The sequence below is a fragment of the Cinclus cinclus genome, chromosome 13, assembly GCF_963662255.1.
Source record: "Cinclus cinclus chromosome 13, bCinCin1.1, whole genome shotgun sequence".
NCBI classification, from domain to species: Eukaryota; Metazoa; Chordata; class Aves; order Passeriformes; family Cinclidae; genus Cinclus; species Cinclus cinclus.
The window spans coordinates 1,920,079-1,941,610 of record NC_085058.1 but is presented as its reverse complement, the minus strand read 5'-3'; the positions used below and the strand labels follow the sequence as shown (position 1 = coordinate 1,941,610).

The 21,532-nt window shown below is 40.5% G+C and overlaps 1 protein-coding gene across 2 annotated transcripts; it reads left to right on the top strand.

Annotated features, from left to right (window-relative positions):
* Positions 1–1,072: 1,072 nt before the first annotated feature.
* TSPAN3 (tetraspanin 3) lies at positions 1,073–20,526 on the top strand. Of its 2 annotated transcripts, XM_062501202.1 has the most exons (7): positions 1,073–1,196; positions 11,821–12,012; positions 13,019–13,093; positions 16,557–16,658; positions 16,975–17,127; positions 17,401–17,484; positions 19,840–20,526. In XM_062501202.1, exons 1-7 carry the CDS (start codon positions 1,134–1,136, stop codon positions 19,930–19,932), a joined length of 762 nt encoding a protein of 253 aa, XP_062357186.1. In that variant the 5' UTR covers positions 1,073–1,133; the 3' UTR covers positions 19,933–20,526. The 2 variants fall into 2 exon arrangements, with proteins under 2 accessions (XP_062357186.1, XP_062357187.1); XM_062501203.1 differs by lacking the exon at positions 13,019–13,093 and having other exon boundaries at positions 1,084–1,196.
* Positions 20,527–21,532: the final 1,006 nt, after the last annotated feature.

Sequence of the window (21,532 nt, the reverse complement as noted above, 5' to 3'; positions counted from 1 at the left end):
TACTTGTCTGCCTTTACAGGACCAATTGTCAAAATGTTAAGGCCTTCAATGACATGGGTAGTTTTGTTCCCACCTGAGAAGCAAATCTGCTGGGAAAGGACCAAGAACAAACTCAGGAAACAAGGGAGAGCAGCCCAGGAGACAGGCATTTCTAGGAAAAGCAGAGGATTAGAGAGGAGGAGAGTGAGAGGAAGATGGAGAAGGAAGATACCCTGGTGCATGAACAAAACAGGGAGCAAGGGCTTGGTTTGATTAGTGAGACAGGAAAAAAGGCCCTTACAATGAAGGGTTGGATCCTGGCCGTGGTGAAAAAAAAAAACCTTATGTATAAATTGGGCAGCAAATCCTGGATTGGTGTTACTGCTTCTAGAAACCAGGCATGTTTTTAATTTCTTAACTTTTTCTTTGCTCTTCGCTGGAAAATGCCGCCCTCTTTGGATGTGTCCAAAACACCCAACGATTAGCATCACGCGCATTTTCCTCCCAGCTTGTGAGGTTCTGCAACACGAGCCACAGTCTCTTACTTCACTGGGACCATTCCTTCTCCACACCAGACGAACGTCCAGGCTGTAAAATGCTGGATGTTCTCCTCACGGAACCCCTCATGCTGTCCCTGCCGGCTGCTCAGCTCTCCTGCCCTCACGGCCCTTCAGTGCCCTAAGGGTAGTCCCTCCATCAAACCACCCCTCGGGCGACAATCGAGCGCCTTTTCACCTCCCTCACCAGCCGAAGGTCTCCCGAAGATGTCACCGGCTTTACGGGGCAGCTTTTTGTGGTGAGATGCGAACGTTCAGAGTTCTTTGATACCTGTTTTAGGACTGTAAACTCGTCGGGAAATTATCGCTTCAGGTGCTGAACAGGAAGCAGAGGCTGTTTGCTACATGCTGCTCCCTGGCCGGAGAGCAGCGACTGCCACCCCGTCACGGTACCGCACCATCACACCTCCTACCCTCGGCGCCTCCTGAGGGCGGGGTCGCTTTCAGGGGGAGCGGTTCGCCATCTTAGGTGCCCCCGCCCCCTGGTGCCACGTGAGGCGAGCGGCCGCCATCTTAGGCTGCCCGCGCGGCCGGGCGGTCACGTGCGGCGGCGCTGAGGGGAAGCGGGGCCGGGCCGGGCCGGGGCTCTGCGGCGCCATGGGGCAGTGCGGCATCACCTCCTCCAAGACCGTCCTCGTCTTCCTCAACCTCATCTTCTGGGTGAGTCCGGCGCGCCTCGCCGGGGTCGGCTGCTCCGGGCTTCCAGGTTGGAGCCTGGCCCCGAGAGCGCTGCGGGCCTCGCTCAGGAGCCGGAAGCTTCCCCACTCCGTTCCCGCACGGGTTCAGTTCGTATTTAAGTATTTAAACTCCTTGTGTTTAACGGGCTCTCTGAGCCCCTTGGCGGGGTGTGGGGGGTCAGTGCTGGGCTCAGTCCCTTTCCTCGCGGCCCTTCCGCCGAGACCCAGGGTGGGGGGAGCTGAGCCTGGTATTGGAGGTTTAACGAGCTTTAGGGATCTTGGGTGGTGGCTCTTGTGTAAGCGGATAGCCTTGTGTACGGCTTCTCTCTGTTGTATTATTGAGCTTCTCAGGACTCTGGCAGTTCGATTTGTGTAGCCAGTTCAGTTTTTGTAGCGCTCTTGTGGCGGTCTTGGGTTTGGCCGTCCGCTGCGGGACATCCCAAACGCTGAGCGTGAAGCGCCGTGTTCTTGCTGCTGCTGGTAACACAAAATCAGGACTTAGCACTTCGTGTAGTTATGCTTCACGTATTCTACTAGCCACGTTAGCATTGTAATATTTATGCATCGCTGAAACCTCCCACAGCCACCGTGACAGTAAGGTAAAAGCTTGCAGAAGGGGGACAGTAGGTTGCTGTAAATGACCCTTTTCAGGATGGACGTACAGGCTCTGGCTTGGCATTGTGTTCACTGTAATAATCGGCTTGTCAGAACAGCGTAACTCTTAAATTAATGAAATCAAATTGAAGAGTGATCTGCAGATTTTTAAGAATTTCCTTTATGCGTTCAGGTACTGCATTTTTCCTGCTCTGATCCTAGCTCCAGTAACAGAGTATCTGTTGTCGCAGCTGTTGAGCGATTTCATCTTTGAAAAATAGTGGGTAACAAGCTGTTGGAACATGAAAGTGTAGCTACATATAGCTGCTTCATTTACTGTTGAAAGTCATATAAAATCTTACTAGCATTACGGGATGACTATTCTCGTCTGAATTTTTACAAAGGAATGCTCCTTAAGAGTGCCTGGAAATGAGTCGTGGTCAGGGGAAATGCGTATCTGTGCGTTCTTACCGGCATTCGCCTATACAGCTGGTTCTGGGAGAGGAGCAGTGAAGGTGAGGCATATTTGGCCTTTAGTGGTGTGGATTAGAAGTCCGTAATTGTGGCTGAGGTGACCAGGCTCCATTCTTTATCTTTAAAGTAAAAAGTAGTGACATCAATTTGTAAGTACAGCCCCAAGGTTGGAATCTCCTTTGTTGGGTGCGGCTTTTTGTTACATGCATAGTTGCAAGTCATAGTTGAAAGTTTTTGACTGGGCAAGGTTTTTGGGAGTTGCCTTCTTGATGGCACCTTGAAGTAGGTTTTTCTGTGGTTGCTGATACAAATGAAGCTCTGTTTGGAGTAAATGAGCACAGGTTTTGTGTGCAGTTTCTCGCCCACTCCAAAAGCTCAGTATTGTTTGTTGTCTGCTGCATTTACTGATTTAATTGCGTGTTGGGGTTTGCAATTACTTACCTCATACAGTGGTGAGGTCAAAGTTATTTTGTGTAATGTGAAGTTTGCACTTTACAATTTTTGATTACTTTTGAGACAAACTTGGCTTAATTTAAAGTTGACAGATTGTATTTAGATAAGATATACTTAACATCAAATTAAAATGTCATCAGAATTGTATTCCGTAAACCACTTCCAGCCTAAGAAGTTAGCTTGTGCTGATAGCTTTTTGGCAGATAAGTGACTAGGTTGCTTGTGTTGGAACAGCCTTGCAGGTCATCAGCTGCATGTAGAATGAGGCAGACTTTCTTGCAAGTGAGAGTTACAGAATCAGTGGTTTTCCTTTCTTTCACAAGCTAGAGTCAATAGTTCATTTGTTGACTGAGCTGTGTATGTTAACATTTGGTGCCCATCTAGTTGGCAATGTGAGTGCTTCTGTGCTGTTAACAGAAGTCTTTTGCTTGTCATCCTTATGTAGTTCCAATATTGATAATTAATAATTTGGATTTCCCGAGACTTTACAATAGACAAATGCCAATAATTGGACAAGTAACTGTGAAATCTCCTTTAACTGCTTTGTAAATTTACTCTCTCTTTAAGGTTTCACATACCAGTCTTCTGTGTTACCACTATCTTCATGGTCACCTCTAGGAATAGAGTTGTGGCTACACAGTGGGTTTTAACTTCCTCCCTCGCCCTGTGGGTCTCTTACTTGTGGGAGGATGTGAATGTACAGAGGGATTTTATATCTGTCTTATGACTGAGGTACTCAGAAAATTATCAGTGGTGTGAAGAAGTAGCAGTGATGTGCTTGTTATGCTTTGGAGTCCTGGTTTTAACTCCTACAGAGTTCTTTCAAGTCTAAAAGAGGCAGATCAGGCTTTGCTGACAGTGACAACCACTTACCATCTACAGCTACTGATTTCACTTATTACAAGTTCATCTCATTCTCAAGAGTCTTGTGCTGCTTGTTAAATTTTAGTTGACACTATAAAAAGTTGTTTATTATCTTGTGAAAACTTTTCTACTGTATAAAATTCTTACATTAACTGTACTTTCCTGCATGTTGGTAATACTGCATGATTTTTATTTTTTAAAGAAAACGGCCTGTGGGAGCTGTCTAAAAGCAGGGCAGGTACTGGTTTATAATGTAGAAAGCTGAATGCACTTAACTCACCTTTCCACATTATTTGTGTGGTATTTTTGGCTCTTCAGCTGAGTTGTATTTGTAGGAGTGTTGAGCATTGAGTGCATTTTCTGCAGGTGCCCGTATTGCCTTTAAAATACAGTTCTGTAAAAAAACAATATTATGACTGGTAGTCATAAACAGTAGCAGAATGTAAGTTTTGTGTGGAACGCGTGCTTGAGTTTTGGATAATTTGTCAAAGGGTACTGGAGGTCAAAAATACTTTACGCAGAAATGTGTTGATATGAAGTATCAGTTAAAACTTGCCCTCCTTGGACTAGGGAATACTGATCTGATTAATATGTTTCTTAGCCTCTCATTGCTGTGAGTTAATTTTTGAGTAGATATGACAAATGACAAAGGAAAGCCAATCCTTCAGCTGACCTCTACCTTAAGTTTGCACAAGATTTATTTGATCAGCTGATGAATTCATTCAGGGGATGCTGAGTCTGTTAAAGAAGGGGACTGCATAGAAAGTAATTCTGATGTGAAAGACAGCACAGCTTAGAAATAATGTATCTTTTAGTACATATATCTTCATAATCAGCAAGAATTTTTTGTTATCTTGATGACATGTTGATAATGACTAATTGCCTGCACACCCCCCCCCCCCCAAAAAAAAAAAAAACGTACTTGAGAATAGCATGTTATTCAGGAAACCTACTAAATCTAAAGCCTGCATAATTGTGAAGGAGGAAAACATATATTTACCTGGAACAAGTACCTAAAGACTGCTGTCATATGTGTTTATTTGTGTACCCTTAATTTAAGGATTCATGCTGTGACTTGCATAATTCAGTTGAAAGCAGTTTGAAGATAAAATGAAGACAAAAATACTTAGGAAATGTTTTCAGACTTAGTTTAGTTCATAGGATAGAATGATAAAGTATTCAGAATTCTATGCGGTCCTGCTTCAGAAAAGGGAATCTGTCTATTTTATATTCCCAGAAAAAAAAAAAATCTATGTGCTTTGACAGCCTGCTCTGCTAAAATAGTGCCAGATACCCTGCGCTTGAGGTTTTTATCTTTCACACTCTGTGTCCTTCTCCGTAGGGAAAAAGAATGAACTCTGCTTCTACAATACTTTCAAGCCAGTAGTTGTAAACTATTTAAGTTGTTCTTTGTAGTATTTAGCTGGCCGGAAGTCATTACTTTGAGAGTTCATTTGACTAAGCTGTTATAAAAAAAATTCTTGCTATGGTTGTTCAAAGAATTCTCAGGTCTCTACTTCTGTAGAGCACAAATAGTTTCTGCAAATCTCTGCTCACTACAGTGCAATGACCAGAGTATGGGAAATGGAGGATTTTCTATAGCAGCTGCAGCATTCAATGTGTATGTAACGTGTTAGGGGATTTCTGGTAGAAAAAGACAAATAAAATGAAGCAATGGGAAAATTCATTCAAATTTAGTAGTAGAAAGGAAGAATAGAGCTCACTTTCTCTTACACATATCAATAAACCCAGTAATTCATCTAGTTTTTTGTGAGCTTGAGTATAGTTACTGTTCTGGACTTTAAAGCAAACAACTTGAGAGTTCTTTGGTGATCAAAGACTCTTAACAGATTTATGATCCCAAAGGTAACTTTGCAGAGATTACATGGCCAAAGCCCTTCTGTCTTGAAAGGCAGTTGTTCCTGGATGTAAAAATGGAATGTTTTCTGCTTCTGCTGCGGAGGTGGTGTGAAGCAAATGTGTCTGTCCTTCAGGTTTGTGTAATGGTTTGGAATCCTGTGCATTAAAAAAAATAGATCTTTTTGTTTTTTGTTTTTTTTTTTTTTTAAGGGATTTAAAACTCTGAAGTGTTGTGACCTCTGAGTGATTTTTCTAACGGTATTTGAATATGAATTCTCAGATAGCAAACAAGTGCCAGGTCCTGAATGTTAATAATAAGTGCTTTGATTTGTTTTTAAGCAACATGGTAGTGTCATTCATGTTTCTTTACAAGGATGAGTTTCAGGACTTTGCCTGAGATTTTTCAGGATTTTTTGCATCTGGTCATGATCTTAAAAGATACAATACCTAGTAAAACCACGTTTCAAAGCTAAATGTGATGCCTTTGAATAGTACAAGGAATTTGTAATATCACTTTACCTGGTGAATTTTGAAGTGCAGCGTGATCATTATTGTTCTGCAGAGCAGGGAATCTGGGAACAGTAGAGCACCAGCTCAAGTTACCGCCCAGGTGACTAAATAGGTGTAAAAGAATGGCTGTATTGTTAACTTGGCTTCTAAAGAGGTAGAAGATGCAGATGCACTACGACTTGCGATTAGTGGCACTTCAGATATGTAATCTGGTTGCAAAAGCAGCCGAGCTCAGCCTTTTGCTTTAGCCCAAAAAGCCTTGGAATTTGAGGTGTTTGGGCATGGTGTTAGAGAACTGAATGTGGCTAATGCAGACAGAGCAGTCTGGCTTGTTTGAATTTTACAGAGCTTGCTTGTTTTATAAGCCTTTAAGACAGTTTTAACTGTGTTATGGAGTTGAATGGAATTGCTGTCTGTCTTCTCCCAAAAGATTTTATAAGACAGTTATAGCACAGTGTTCAAGTGAAATTATTACTGATGAGAACAAAGAGAAGAGTGTCAGGAAACCGTTGGGTTCTAAGCTGGTTGTGCATCAATATCAGGAAGCAGAGAAAATACCAGGTATGGGTGTGGGTTTGGGAGGGAAGCGGAGAGAGAGATACACAGCAGTGAAGTGCTGAAGAGATTGTAAGATAAATAAACCTCAGAGAGATCCTGTTAGGCCTTTGAGGTTAAGGAAATAAATTTTGGAAGAACAGAAAGCTAAAAGGAAGAAGTTTTTTCATCCCTTTCTTTTTATGACAGTAACCAGGCTATGAGTACTCTAGTGTTGGAAAGAACCAAAAATGTCGGAAATACCCTGGAAGTCAAATAATGGGGAAATGTCAAAAAAACCCCACTTGTTCAGGTACTGTTCTAAGAAGCCAAAAAATCTGAAGGCAGACCACAATACCAGTGTTTCCTGCCTGTGGGTAGAAAATTGGCTGGAGTTGGTATGCATGGACAAAAGCAACTGTTAGAAAGGATGAAGCTGATATAATTGTAGATTCTCAAAAATCTATTCTGGAGTGGGTGTGTGTTTTGTTCTTTTAAAAAATGCATTAGGCAGTGAAAATAAAGATACTCTTATATTTAATATGAGGGAAGTAATAGACATGTTGGGGAAATGGTCCTAGGACAGAATCCAGACAGAAAAGCTGAGAGTCTGTTAGTGTAGAAGGTTTTTTTCTTAATTTTTCCTTTGGTTCTTTTTGTCAAGGATGATGTAGGTAGCCTGTCAGAATATATCATGGGTGTAGTTAACAATCCCATGCATGAAAGGTATTTCCATAGTGGAATGAATAATTGGTTTAGAGTGGTGTCTGTGTTGCTATCAGCATTTACCAATCAGCAGTGGCAAAGCTGGCAGCAGTAGGATTATAAGTAGGTGTCCTTAGAAAAAATGTGAAATACTCCTCTTGCCTCATTAAGCATCAGGTGTGTCTCCTAAGATAGAGTACTTTGCTGCTACCTTCATTTTCTTGTTCAGAGAGTATGTGTTCTTGTTAAAACGGTGAATAAAACATAGATTCTAAAGGGACAAATACTATTCTTTAGCTGAGTTAGTTGAAACAGTAGCACGAATGAAATTCAGAAGTTCAGTGCTACGTGTTCTATTAGGGTCCCAAAGTGAAGAGAATTCTTTAGCAAGGTGAAGAGTAAAAGCATGAACATACAAGTGTTGAACAGATCTCTTGGGCAGTAACATGATCAGGGCAGTGTAAGGAAGCATTTGCTTGTAAATGAAGCTGCAGTGTCCATGGTTGATAAATAAATGATCAGCGGAACAAGTTTAAGTGTCTTACACTCATCATCTTAGGTAGCCACAATTTTGACTTTCAAACAGCTGCAGTGTGTGAGCATTTCTGAAAACATGAAAACAGTTCTTGGGGCGTTGCAGCCTACTTGGAAAACAGATGAGCAAGCTAAATCCCTGAAACTGTTTCAAGATGCAGCTAGCCAGTGTACAGCCTTGTATACCTCAGGGCTTGTGAGAGGTGAAATATGACTTTGTGACATAGCCCTGAGCTTATGAGGCTGTGTTACAGCGGCCCAAAGACTACTCAAAGAACCTCAGGTTTTACCTGAGCTTTCCTAGAATGTGATGAGTGATGTTGATCATTGTGTCATTGGCTCTTCCAGTTTTCCCTCCATTTCTTTGCATAATTGTTGAGCTGTTAATAACTCCATGGAGGTTCCAGCTGAAGCAATAAAATCAATCTTTTTCTGAACTGTGAGAGGTCTATGTGTCTTTGAAACTTGCTTCTGATGAAAAGGATGTTGAATTGCTCAAGCCTTTTGCAACAAGCTGTCTTTGTTGACTGTACTTTTATATCAGTGTTTGTAAAGGTTAATTCATTGTAAAGTAAGAGTGTGCTGCTCCAGGTTCAGAACTACGAGTTAGATGCAGACAGCTGTACAAGGATGTGTGAATGCTGAATAACCAGCCATGTCCCTAGAACTTGCATGTGACCTGGCACAGATTCAGGAAATGCTGCCATCTCTATTCAGAGCATTGAGCGGATTAAGTTGGAGAATTCTTCCTTCACGCCCTGTTTATCAAAGACTTGTTTGAACTGCATGCAGTTCATATATTTGATTTCCATTTAGTGATAGGAGATACATGATTGCAAACACCGTAGCTTTATATTCGATTGTCTTTGACTTAAGCAAGTTCAGACTGCAGATTTTTTGTTTACTCTGCAGGATGGTAAGCATTGAGATCTGGATTTTTAAATTTTTTTTTTTTTTTAAGTTATCCTTATGACTATACAGACTTTGGATTCCGTAGATGATTCCTAATTTGAGATGGTTTAAGCACATGGTACTATTTTGTGTGGTTTGGGGTGGGTTGTTTGGTTTTGGGTAGGGGAGAATTGGTTTGGGTTTTTTTTTTCCCCTTTAAAAAGCACATGTATTCGACTTTGTACTTGGTTTGCAGCAGGTAATGAATGTGCATTTAACTGGTGCAGCCCTGGTCAACACAGACTGTATGCTTTGTATGGTTAAAACTGTCTTGTCTGTCACAATGTTTGTATGTTATTTATATCAGTGGATGTCACTGTACTGTGTGCCGAGACCGTGTATTGGAAGTGCTGAGATCTGAAGGGGAAGGGACTTCGGGTCAGTGCAGTCCCATTGACTGAGCACCTCTGAGAAATCAGCACAGGAACTGTGCTTGTCTTCTGCCTTAGTTTCACCCAAATTGACTCCTCTTATCCACTCCTAACACTATTCAGTGATGCAGGCTGGAAGGTAGTAAGAGAAAATCATCAAAAGATGAGCAAAAAGGATTGCTTCAAGAGCACTTTTTCTCATCCCAGCTAAAACACTTCAGAGACCTCCCCCTTCCTGATTTAGAGCAGGCTGAAATAAACACTGTGTCCAGTGGTTGTGATACCTTGTAGTGTTGCTGTTTTCATTGTTCTGTGATAGACTGAATCCTGTAGCTGTTCCAAAACAGTGTTCCACTGTGATACATGGGGAAGGAGTTTTAATCTTCTTGGCTTTTAAACATTGTGCAAGCTCCAGCAGGTACCTCTGTTCTCAGGACCTTCCCCCCTGAAGATTACTTGTTGAAGAGATAGCAGTAGTAATTCTGAAGAGTGTGGTCACTTCATCACAGAGGCAGTGTCTGTTTCAGAAACACCAGTTCATCAGCGTTTTCAGAAGCAAAACCTAAGGCCCAGTGCTGTCATGGATGATTAGTCATTCTTGTACCATGTGTTGAAGGGATTTAATGAAGGCTTCAAACCAGGCAGCTTGTAATCTGTCTAAAGGCTGGAAAAGCAATGTTTCTTAAAATGCATGTGCATTTCCTGAAGTAGGGAAGGAAAGATAACACCTGTAGACAGATTTGATTTTTTTTTTTTTAAGGCTGAACTCCTTTTACTTCAAATACATTCTTCAAATGTATGTGCTTATGCAGCTTATGATCCAGATTTTTCTTAAGCAAGGAGGAAGCCAATTAAATAGCAACAAAAGAAGGACAAAGGAGTCCACAAATGGTTCTGATTTCAGCTTTGTGGTATATATTTTGTGCCTGATGCCAACCACAGCTGTGGTTTTTCATCTGCCACCTTGTAACATACCATATTTCTAACGAGCATTTTAGTTCTTAGAAATGGGAGATTACATCACTGGCCTGCCATTCACACGCTTCATTGCTAGGCAGCAGTTAATGTAATTCCATTGTTCAGTGACACTACTTTGAATCCCTGCTTTGTGTGCAGAAAGTGTGTCTGCATTTTGCCATGTTGTACCTAATATGGCAGGGTTTGTACAGATGGATTAGCATTTCAACATCTTCTGTGCAAGGGGGTGATTTTTGCAATAGCTTGTTCACTCTTGTCTGGAAAAGATGTCTTACTCTTGGTCTTTGTTACTGAATTTTTCAGGTTTCCCTCCCCTTATATGTACATAGCACCTTTTATTGGATGAGTGTAAGCCTCCTGGGTGCCTTTAAGATTCCTGCAGAGTACATGATTACCTTTGCTGCAGAGATCTGGAGAGGTGAAATCCATGTAGATGATACTTTTGAGCTGGCTCATAATATCTTGGAAATAGTGTTTCAGTAGCAAAGTGCTGTAGGGAATATTCTGGTGGTGGTAGTGCTCTGTTCTTTTATAGAAGGGAGTTGCAGTAATGTTGCAGTACATCTAGTGTGTAGTGGCAAACAGGGCTGAAATCCTGGTTGCCTTTCCTCTTGTGGCTTGTCTTGTTCCTTTCCCAGGGAGAACTTCCAAGACTGGAGACAAAGCCATGAGCAGCCTGGTCTGAATTCATCGTTGTCCCTGCTTTGTGCTGGCAACTGGGCTGAATGATCTCTTCCAGGACTGAATTACAGAGTGTTTGTACAGTGGCATGATCCAGCCTTGCAGCAGCTGTACTGGTGTGTCTGCCCTCCTCACAGTGCAGGGATGGGGCAGTTGTAATCCCCCAGTGAGAGGGAGCATTCCCTGGAGCTGGCCTGCAAGATTGGAGCTGCAGTGTCACATTCCAGCTGAGTGAGCTCTTGTGTCCAGGGTATGGATTGCTTTGTAATAGGGACACTACCCTTCACAGCAAAATGAAATTCCCCAGGTCATAGCCTGGCCATTGCATCTTCTGAGTACATTGTTTTAGCTCAGCCTTGTATTGGGAGGTTGGAAAAGCCTGTCGTCAAACATTCCAATTATATTGTCCATCGTTGCAAATTGGTATTTCATTCTGCAGAAAGTGTGGTGAGGATAGCCAGGAAGGACATTTGTAAAGCACAAACTGATAGGACCGTTATATTTTAAAAGTAAACGTGAGTTAGTTGGCTCCTCAAGCAACAGTTGTCTCTCTTGCTAGCTCTGCTCAGCTTAAAGATAATGAAGGTATTGATGTGTTGGGATCGTTGTAACTGTAAGGGATGTATGGCAGATGGATGTAAGAGCTTTGTCTTGCTGTTTATCTAGTTGCAGATTCATCCTACTGGGCTTATTTTGCAGTAACTTTAAGTTGACTTTTTGTTTAAAAAGGACCATTTTGTACAACAATCCTTCTAAGAACGTCAGTTTTTCAAGTTTGTGGAACATTTCTCTAGGTATTTGGTTCTGCCTTTTAATAGTTGGTGATTTGTATTTGCTTCCGCCTGCTTTCAGGTTGGAATCAGATTTTTCCAGCACTGTGAACCCTTCAGAAATGCTGTTGTTTCTAGCAGTTCATCTTCCCGTAGCAGAGGTTAAAGTTTACAATGTGTACGTCGTATTTTATTCTAACAGCAGGTCATAGGTAGTAACTGGCAACATCTCTGAGGAACACTACTTCATGGTAAAGCAATTACCTTGCTGAAGGAAGGAAGGGCTTGGTGTTCCAAGGAACTTACAATGTTTTTGTGCCTGTTGTAGGCAGCAGCAGGCATCTTGTGCTACGTGGGAGCCTATGTGTTCATCACATATGATGACTACGATCACTTCTTTGAAGATGTCTACACACTAATCCCAGCTGTTATCATCATAGCTGTGGGAACCCTGCTTTTTATTATTGGACTTATTGGGTGCTGTGCTACCATTCGAGAGAGTCGCTGTGGACTGGCTACAGTAAGTGCAGAGCTTGGCCTGGTGTATATTTGGCTGCCTTTTCCCTTCATAAACTCCTGAAATATTACTTAGTCTTTTCTTTATGGCCTCACAAGTTTTCTGCTTAATTTTATTAGGAACATCTTGTTTCAATTTTCTGGTCTGAATAAAGGTGTTAAGTTAAACAGTTCCAGCAGCAGAAGGTGTCTGTTTCACCTTTTTTAGAACTGTGGTAATCTCATTAAAAAATGTAAAACCATATGATTAAGTCATGACAGGTTTTAAGTCTCAGCTTTTCAACCACAATAAATAAAAGTGAATTGGAAGGAGAGAAAAGTGATTCAGGAGCCTTCTTGCTTTAAGTGTCTTGCATCAAGGTTAACTGAGGGTTGTCATAATGCCTGATTATTTTCTTCATGACTTCTTTGGGGCACTTGGTTTGCAGTATTTTATGCCCTATGTTTCCAAGTATTTGAACTGTAATTTTGGCTTGAAAACTAGGTAGGGAAGAGAAGAGGCTGGTATCTAAACTGTCCCCACAGGGGAGTTTGAGGGTTCTTCTGTTGAATGCTGTGTAGACTTCTTTAAAACTGCTCTTAAATGTAGCAAGACAAATGCATAGCTTGCTGTCTTCTCCAGTTGTTACAGAGTTTAATCTGAAGAAACATTCCCTTAGTCCATCTACCACTCTAAGTAACTGCCTGGGTAGCCTCTTTGATGAGGCATTCCTGTTTATCTAACAAAGAAGATTGAAAGGAACACTTGATTAAAGACCTGCAGTATGGTATTTTCAGTACCAATGACAGCTGGACTTGCCTGAGTGGGCAGCTTCTTATTACTTGGTGAAGCTGTGAATGCTAAAGTGTCTTGAATTAATTCTGGGCTCATTTGGTCAATTTAAATGTCACATTGAATTATCAAATTAAAACCTTGCCTCAAAAATAACTAAATAGAAAAATCTACATGGACACTTATCAGGCAAACGAGTAAAACTATTTGCATAAACACTCTTGATTGTATTTTGCAGTTTGTGATCATCTTGCTCTTGGTTTTTATCACCGAAGTTGTGGTTGTGGTTCTTGGATACATTTACAGAGCAAAGGTAAGAACTTCTCAGTTCCAATTAATGTTTTGTTATGAACTCTGACCATAATATAATTCTGTGGAACTGCGAATGGGTATTTGTTAAGGGAACAAAAATCAAGCATCTGAGTGGATTAATTTGTGATACCAGTACCTTAAAATCTAGAACACCAATGCAGAGAGCTGTCTTGTAGGGGAAAAATTACCTGGAACATATCGCTACCAGTTAAACAGGAGAAGGGAGTCACAGTAGTTGGTACCTTTACATTTTCCAGCTGGTCTTCTGATTTATTTAATGCTTTGACTTTGTGAATGATTTAGGCTACACAATGTTTGAACATAGGGCATATTTTTTGGATATGCAATAACTTCAATGTTGTCATTTTTTTTGTGCAAACTAACTGCATAATAATAAAATTAAATATATTGAATGTGGTAATGTATAATTTCTAGCTTTACACAGATTGTTTACAGGGATTATAGCTAAACAAATTACAGCTTTTCCCACTGTTTGTTTAATGGAATTAAGAAACAGGACCAGAAAAATGAAATTAGATGTGTTTCTACTAGCATAATATATGGTAGAAATATACTGCGTGGTATTAGAGATGCCACAATGTAGCTTGAAGAAATTTCTAATTTGCATAGTTTACTGGCTTTTGATGTGTCTATATCTAAATTCTGGAGGGGAGGGGGGGAAATACAAACTGAAAAAAACAGAAGGCATTTTAGCTGTGACGTGGAGCATGTTTGCAGTGTAGGCCACTCAGGGATATCGTGTAGTTCAGCAAGCTGAACTACAGTACCATTTATCTTTCTATGGCCTTTTGTGTCCTGTGAACAACACAGGTCTCACTGGTTCAGCATTCTCTCCTCCTTGCTTTCTCCTGTTATCCTGGAACAAATGGGGAGACAGCTTGGAAGTACAAGTGGTGGTTTTGCTTGGGTCCTAGGGAAGGCTGCTTTGAGCAAACAGCTGACAACAGAACCTTGTAGTGTTTGTGTGAATAGACCTGGTGCATAACACTTAGAATAGGCTGCTTCAACCGAAGTGCTCTACTGGCCATGCTTGATCTTATATTCTGTTTCTGTCATGCACTGCATTTGATTTCTGGTGTCTTGGCTGTGAACTGAGATGATCATTGGGGATTCTGAAGTTGTAGTGGAAGTGGACCTTAGAAGCCATTGAGGAAAGCACTGCAATTCCAGGGGAGTAGGAAGTGGGTTCTTACATTGTGATCTGAATGGTTTCCCTCTGTTCCAGTACTTGCAGAGGTGTACTTCAGTATGTGCTGTAATTACCATGGGCCTGATCTGGACTAAGCTGTAGTCATCTTCCTGTCTTCCATGTTCCCATCTTGAAGGGGTTTGCTCTTTTTCAGCAGACAGTATTCACAGCAGGTGTAAGCAGATCTTGCATGGATCTTCCTTGCCCAGCTGTGTGTTCTTGTTGTCTCTTCTCTTGCTTTGCTGCCATAAAGTTTTTACTGCACTAGGTAATGCAGGGCCAGAACTTGGGAGAAGAGGGAAGGTAGTCTGGTTTTGGGGGCAGCGTGGTCTTGTGTAAGTCAGTATTTGAAAACTGAACCTTAAATCTTTGGAAAGGAAGGACAGGCAGGTTTTGTTAATAAAAATGGCAATTTTCTAATATCCTGCAGTATCTAGCACCTTAAACTACTGTTTCAAGTGCAACAGAAATAAATCTATTACCAGTGAGCTGGCAGGGGAAGTCTGCTTACCCTTCTGATTATTTTTTCCAGGATAAATAAGTCACATTTGTGCTTTGTTGATTTTGGTCTGTTGTTTCTGACATGGTGTATATATATCTGTGGGAGCCTTGTCTTGGTTTTTGTAAAGGTACCTGAATCACTTTAGAAATACTTTGTGTTCACTGTACAAACTTCCAAACAAAAGGAAAGATTGAAGTCATAGCAGCTGTTGGTACCAAGTAATGTTGAGCATAATGTCTCAAGGAATTGGCACAGTGCTCTGGTAAGATAGCATTGTTGATCATAGAATCACTTAATTTTCCAGCATGTCTCTGTAAACCTCTATGTTGATGCTGTTCAGGCTGTTTCAGAACCATATGAAGCATGCCCAGGCCATGCTGAGATGGACTGAGCTGCTTCAGGGCCTTCCAGCATTGGTCCTTAGCTGTGAAACTCAGGCTTCTTGCAAGTGCCAGGAGGGATTAAGCAGGATTGGTTGCTTGATGACCTGCTGGCTTTTTTTCCTCTGGGTGGAGGGGTTCACTCTTCATTTTTCATTAAACCTGCTAGTTAACTAGAGCCCGTGATTTTGCTTTGGGTTTTATGGAATTTGCATGGTTTTCAGGCATAATGTTGCCCTGATTGAACCAGAAGCCAAATGATACAGTAACAAGCACTGAAATAAATTACTTTAAAATGTATATAAATTATTTTAAAATGTATAAACTGAACAGCTGTTTTGTTATGAATTGGTGTTGTAAATCAAATTAGCTAAATCATCAAACAATTGATTTTAAACTGGTCTGAAACAAGTCACCTATGCAGGCTAAATTGATGTTTATGCATACCTATCTTGAAATAGGCAGCATTCTTGAGGAGGGGTGGGTGGTGGAATTCAGCTTGTGCTGTTGCTGCAGAAAATTCTTCTATTAAAGTATTTAAAGGAAGGATGTGTTGACAAGACCTTCCTACTGTAGCTTTCAAATCTGAAAAATATGCAATGCTTAGTGCTCAGTCCTAAAATTACATTCCTTGCACATCCTGTTGAGTGTGATAGAAAAAGAGTCAAATCAGAGCTAATCTTAAAATTGCACAAAATCTACACTAAACTGTGTATTTAAGTAATAGTTTACAGTAAAATATAGTACTTAGAAGGTTCTAGTAAGAGTTCCTCCAAACTAGGCATCATAGAATGCCTTTTGAGGGGGCAAGTGGTGGTTCTTGAGTGGCATCCATTTCTAACGTGTACTTGACAGCATCTTGACTCACTTGCAGTAGTTATAAGACCTATTGCAGCAAATGTTGCTGTACGCAATGTGTTACCCTGGGAGACTGGGGCTGAGCAGAGCTTGATCCTTGTAGTCCCAAGGGGAATGAGTTATCCCAGATGGTTATACTTGTTTTGGTTTGGAACCTTGAAGTAGAAAGGCGAGTGCATGCTCTTGTGGAGAGCCCTTAACTTCATGAAATGTCTGCTGCCAGTGTCACAGGAAAAGCACGTTCCTTTTTTGAGAGACAGTGCAAAGCTACTTTGCCTAAAATCTGAAAGGTAGCTGCCTGGATTTTCCTTCTCCCTTAGCTGCAAGCTGACGACATCTTTGCAAAAGTAAGGTTCAAACTTTAGTAAGCTGAACCACTGAATTATGCTGACTTCAGATGATGGGGAGTTCACTTGGTTTCCTGAAATGCTGTAACTGGAAGGAAACTGATGTTACCTAACCTGTGCTACTTCTGCTGGTGAGCTAATACAGGTACTTTCCTCCCCCTTCCTAGGTGGAGGATGAAGTTGATCACAGCATTCAGAAAGTCTACAATGGATACAATGGGACAAATCCCGATGCAGCCAGTCGTGCTATTGACTATGTACAGAGGCAGGTGAGACACAAAATTTTCCACTCCTTTCTGTCCTTGAAACACAGATGCTGTTGCTCTGCTGCTTGTGTAGATGGCCTTCCTCCATTCTGACAAATCTAGGAAATGGCTGAATGGATAGTGAATGTATTAACTTGGTTAACATTAATATTATTATATTGCTGATGTGGAGCTAAATTTTTATATAATGAGCTATCTGTCAATCTGTGCTTGTATTCAGATATATGGCACTTAAGTATTTTTCTGCAGTGGAAGATAATATACTTGTCCTCTTCGTCTTGCAGTTAGAATTGAATTCTTTACCTGTCTGATTTTCCAGCTGTGCTGCTGTGGGATCCATAACTATTCAGACTGGGAGAATACTGTCTGGTTCAAACAAACTAAAAACAACAGTGTGCCCCTCAGCTGTTGCAAAGCATCCCTCAGCAATTGCACTGGCAGTTTGACTCACCCCATGGACCTTTATTCAGAGGTAAGGCAGCCACAGTGTGAACTGACACAGCCACATTGTCAGCTTTTGCTGACAATACATTTTCTTTGGGAAAAATAAGATCTTGGGTGTATTTGCTTTAAGAGAAAATAGATGTGGTTAATCCTCTCTCTCCTCTTTTATCTGCAAGTAATTTGCATCTGTTTACTTTTCTTAGTATTAGCATTATCTTTCTGCCCTATGTGATGCTTTTGGGGTTTTTTGGCATGTCTGAAATATGGTTGCCAGATTGAAACATAAGAATCCTTGTTCCAGGGGTGTGAGGCTCTGGTTGTAAAGAAGCTTCAGGAGATCATGATGTATGTCATCTGGGCAGCACTAGCATTTGCTGCTATTCAGGTAAGAGAATGTTCTTTATTAAATTCTTTCAAATTAGGTCTAAACTATAGTACAGATAATTACAGGTATGCACATACAGATACTACCCTTTGACACAGAACTTCCCACTGCTATATGGATGTATGTTCTGTTAGAGCTGAACAGTCAGTGTTACATGCAGTAATCCACTCTGATGTAAATGGTAAATTATTTTGTGAAAACTTAATTATCTAGGTATTAAGTATCACAAATGTTCTGTGATGGCATTTAACACTTGAAGAGTTTGCATAGTGTTTCATTTCCGATTTTTAAACAGCTCATTCTTCATGCTGTTTTAGAGGTACATAAGATTAACTATGCTTCATGATGTACAAATAATGTCAGGATCACCTAGGAGATCCACAAGGTTTTTGACAATGTGCTCTGTTCATATGCAACTGAGCTTTGCTATGTGTCTTGAATATTTCTTGAGTTTTGGACTTAAACAAACAAAGAAGTCTAAACTGCAGACCCTTCCATGAACCTTGTTACAGTTACCCTGGTCATAAAAAGTCACTGAGGAAATAAAACTAATGTGTATGTTAGTATTTATTAAATTTTAAGGAGAAAAAGAAAGACTAGAACTGTCTCCCAAACATATTTATAAAATTGAAATTTTGACTGCTCATCAACTGTCAGACTTGCTGCATTAATGACATATTTTCAGACTGTGCCTATGTTATGGTCTCTGAGCAATGCAGTACATATGCTGAATCTCAGGAGACTTCAAAACTAATTTCAAAGTTACTTTAGTGCTCTTAATAGCATTTGAATTCGGAAAACTTATCTGTTGAGTCTGACAACGTAAGCACTTTTGTGTTCAAAAGCAGCTTTTGAGCTGGATTGTATGTTTGAAGGTAAATAATCTTTTGCAAACAGCCTTGTGAAAATAGGGTTCCCTTGGTATTTCAATGTTACAAGGATGTACTTACAGTACTGTAGACAGTCATGCTGAACTATTCAGACCCAGACTACTTCAGCTGTGCAACTTCAAATTTGGTGAGATCTGTGCTCAGTCTCCTGAAGGGAAGATACAGCTTTAATTGTCCTTCTTAAAACTTTGGTTGTTAAAGCAATACTTTGTCTGTTTGAACAATGGAGTGTATTTATGTAGTGAAAATTAAAGTCTTTTTCACAACCATAGTTACTATGACAATATTTTTTATGTCAGAAAAAAGTGTATCTTATGAAACTGAGGTGAATCTCAAGAAAAGGCATTATTCTTAGTCTTGGAGTTTACAGGTTGATGAACAGGTCTGCCCCAAAATGCAGCTCAGTTATAATCCTTTCTGGCCCTGGCCCAGTGTTTCTGATGCATGCTTGCAATGGCAGTGTGGCTGCTTGTACCCTTCTGTTCAAACTGTTCTATTATTTATTTCCTGAAATTCAAGATACAAGTTCTGACATCTTTGTCTTTGCCATACAGAATTCAAGTATGTACTTGGCCCAGTTCTCAGCAAAATTGTCTGTGGGCTAACTGAAAGGCAGATAGAATGTAAACTTCAGTACATGGCTGCAACTTGGGTGATACCCTGTAAACTTGCAAGAATAATTGTTTCTCTCACCATTTGGTGAATTTTGCAGCATTGTCTGTGCTGGCTGCACAGTCTCCTCTGAACAGATTATTTTGTTATGCAACTAAAGTTCCTTACCTCTGTTAGCCTATAGTCAACAAATTTAACCTTCAGCAATTGCTTCAAAATTAAAAGACTGAGAAGAGTATTTTTGCAAGGCTTGAAATTTATGAACAACTTAGTCTTTTCTGCACACAAGTAATTTCTGGTATGTTCGTGTTTCAGTTACCATGGGGATGTTTCAGTGTGTAATAATTCCCTGGTCCCAACCACAGTGACAGCACAGAACTATTAATAGATAGGCAACTGAAGGGAGCAAAGACACAGCTTCTGTGGCTGGTATTTATTTACAACGGGCACATGTATATACAGCCAGTGAATTTTTGTACAAAATTGGTTTGGGGAAAGATTGAATAGTTATTGCTGATGCATTTGAATTGCACTTGGATTTTCCATACCAGATATGGTAGCTAAAAATCTGTACCTCGCATTAAAAAACAGTAGGGGTTTCTTCCATCTGAATGTGAATTATTGAGGCAGAATACAGGTGGCTGATCAAAAAAGTTTTGTTTTCTATGTCCATGATAATCTTGTAAAGAAAATGAGGCTGAAGCTTGCAGCAGGAACCAAGGCTCTTTCAGGAAGAGTTTTTGTTGCCATTGCTGTTAATTACAATCTCAAAGCATGCTGATAGTCTGCACTGAGGCTGAGTCTCTCAGTACCTTGCTTGTACTCAGGCTTGTTCTCTGTTTTTTCTCCCTAGCTTCTGGGCATGTTGTGTGCCTGTATAGTTCTATGTAGGAGGAGTCGGGATCCTGCCTACGAGCTTCTCATTGCTGGTGGAACCTATGCCTAGAAGAGAATTTGAACATGCAGGTCAATCTTCCCCACTTCTGTGGAAGGTGAATGGGCCAGGATGATCTCCACAGCTTTCTTGCCCCAAGCTTAGTCCAAGCACACCTTTCAGACATGAGGGCAGCCACACTGTGCACTGGTGATGGGCAGAACAGCAGCTTTACACAAGCCCATATAATTACCCGTGACTTCCACTGTTTTAGCCAGCTATTCATGTATCTAAATGTTTTAGTATGCTAGTAAACTTTCTAATTTCAGAGCCATTTGCAAGTTAAGTGTGATTTGATCGATATGAAAGTCAAAGGATGTGTGCCTACTGTTGGTAGATTACCTCTAAGCATTAACTGGCTGATTCTTGCATATAGAGAGGATGTCTTAAACCTTCACTATGTGGAATATTTCTGGCCAAAGTTGTACAAAGGAAGCCAGCTGTACTTAATTTGAGAAGAAAAAATGTTTTAATCCTGCCCCTCACCAGTGTCACTTTTAAAAAAGAGAGAAACACTTAAGTCCAGTATGCTTTATATATAAAGAAATTGTAAGAGAAAACAACAACAAAAAAAAAAAAAAAAAAAAAAACAAAAAACAAAAACAACCTAACCAATTTTAGGATTATGTGACTGCAGTTTTGACCTTCATAGATTCAGTCTTTCAAACATTAGTGGTTTAAAATGCAAGCTGGCTTTTCAGGAGTATAATGTATGCACTACTGTTGTATAATGAAATATTTCATTTTTCTATGAAGAGCGTTTTATGTGTTGAGTGAACTGTTAGACTGTAGGCCTTCAATTGGTTTGGAAACAATGTAGCTATGTAGAGTAGCCAAGTAGTATGTGAAAGTGATCTCAACTGTAAATAGTAAACCTGATTAAATAAATCTCTGTATATCCTCCCTCTAAACATGTCTTGTATTTTGTTTAAGATTCCAGTCTATTTGGTTCAATGGAGTCTGGGTGTGCCAGACTCACAAACTGTGAAAACAACACTTTTGGATGGCTTCACTTCAATAGATCTGTATTTGTGCTTTGCTGGAAACCTGACTGTATTGTATTTGTTCTTTTTATTTGAAACGATAGCAGCAAAACCCAGAACAACAAACTTGGCTGAACTTGATGGAAACTTAACATCTTGTGCATACAATTAAGGAAGAATCTGTTGCCTCTAAACAGTGGGTAATGAATAGCTTTACTGTAACTGCTGTATGTTAATTATGTTTAATGTGTCTTGCATTATTCAGATGCATAGTGCTGCCCTACTTTGTGTCTTCAGGTTCCTCCTCCTTTGCAGAAGCCAGGAGAATTTTTACCAGTTGCTTGTGTACAATGCAGGCATGCTCAGCTAAACTGACAGCAGGATAATTTCAAATAACTGAAGAAACATCACTCAGAAAAAGAACATTCTAATGTGTACACATTAAGACCAATGTGGCTTATTGGGGGATTTTTCTCAATGCCGTTACACTGCTGTAGAAGCATACCTTTAGAATTCTGTTAACTTCTAAAGGTGGGTTTCAGATGATACTTGCTTGGGACTTAGATTTTCATCCTTAGTACAGCATGTGGCTCAACCCAGAGGCCTCCTGACTGTGGCAATAGATTTCC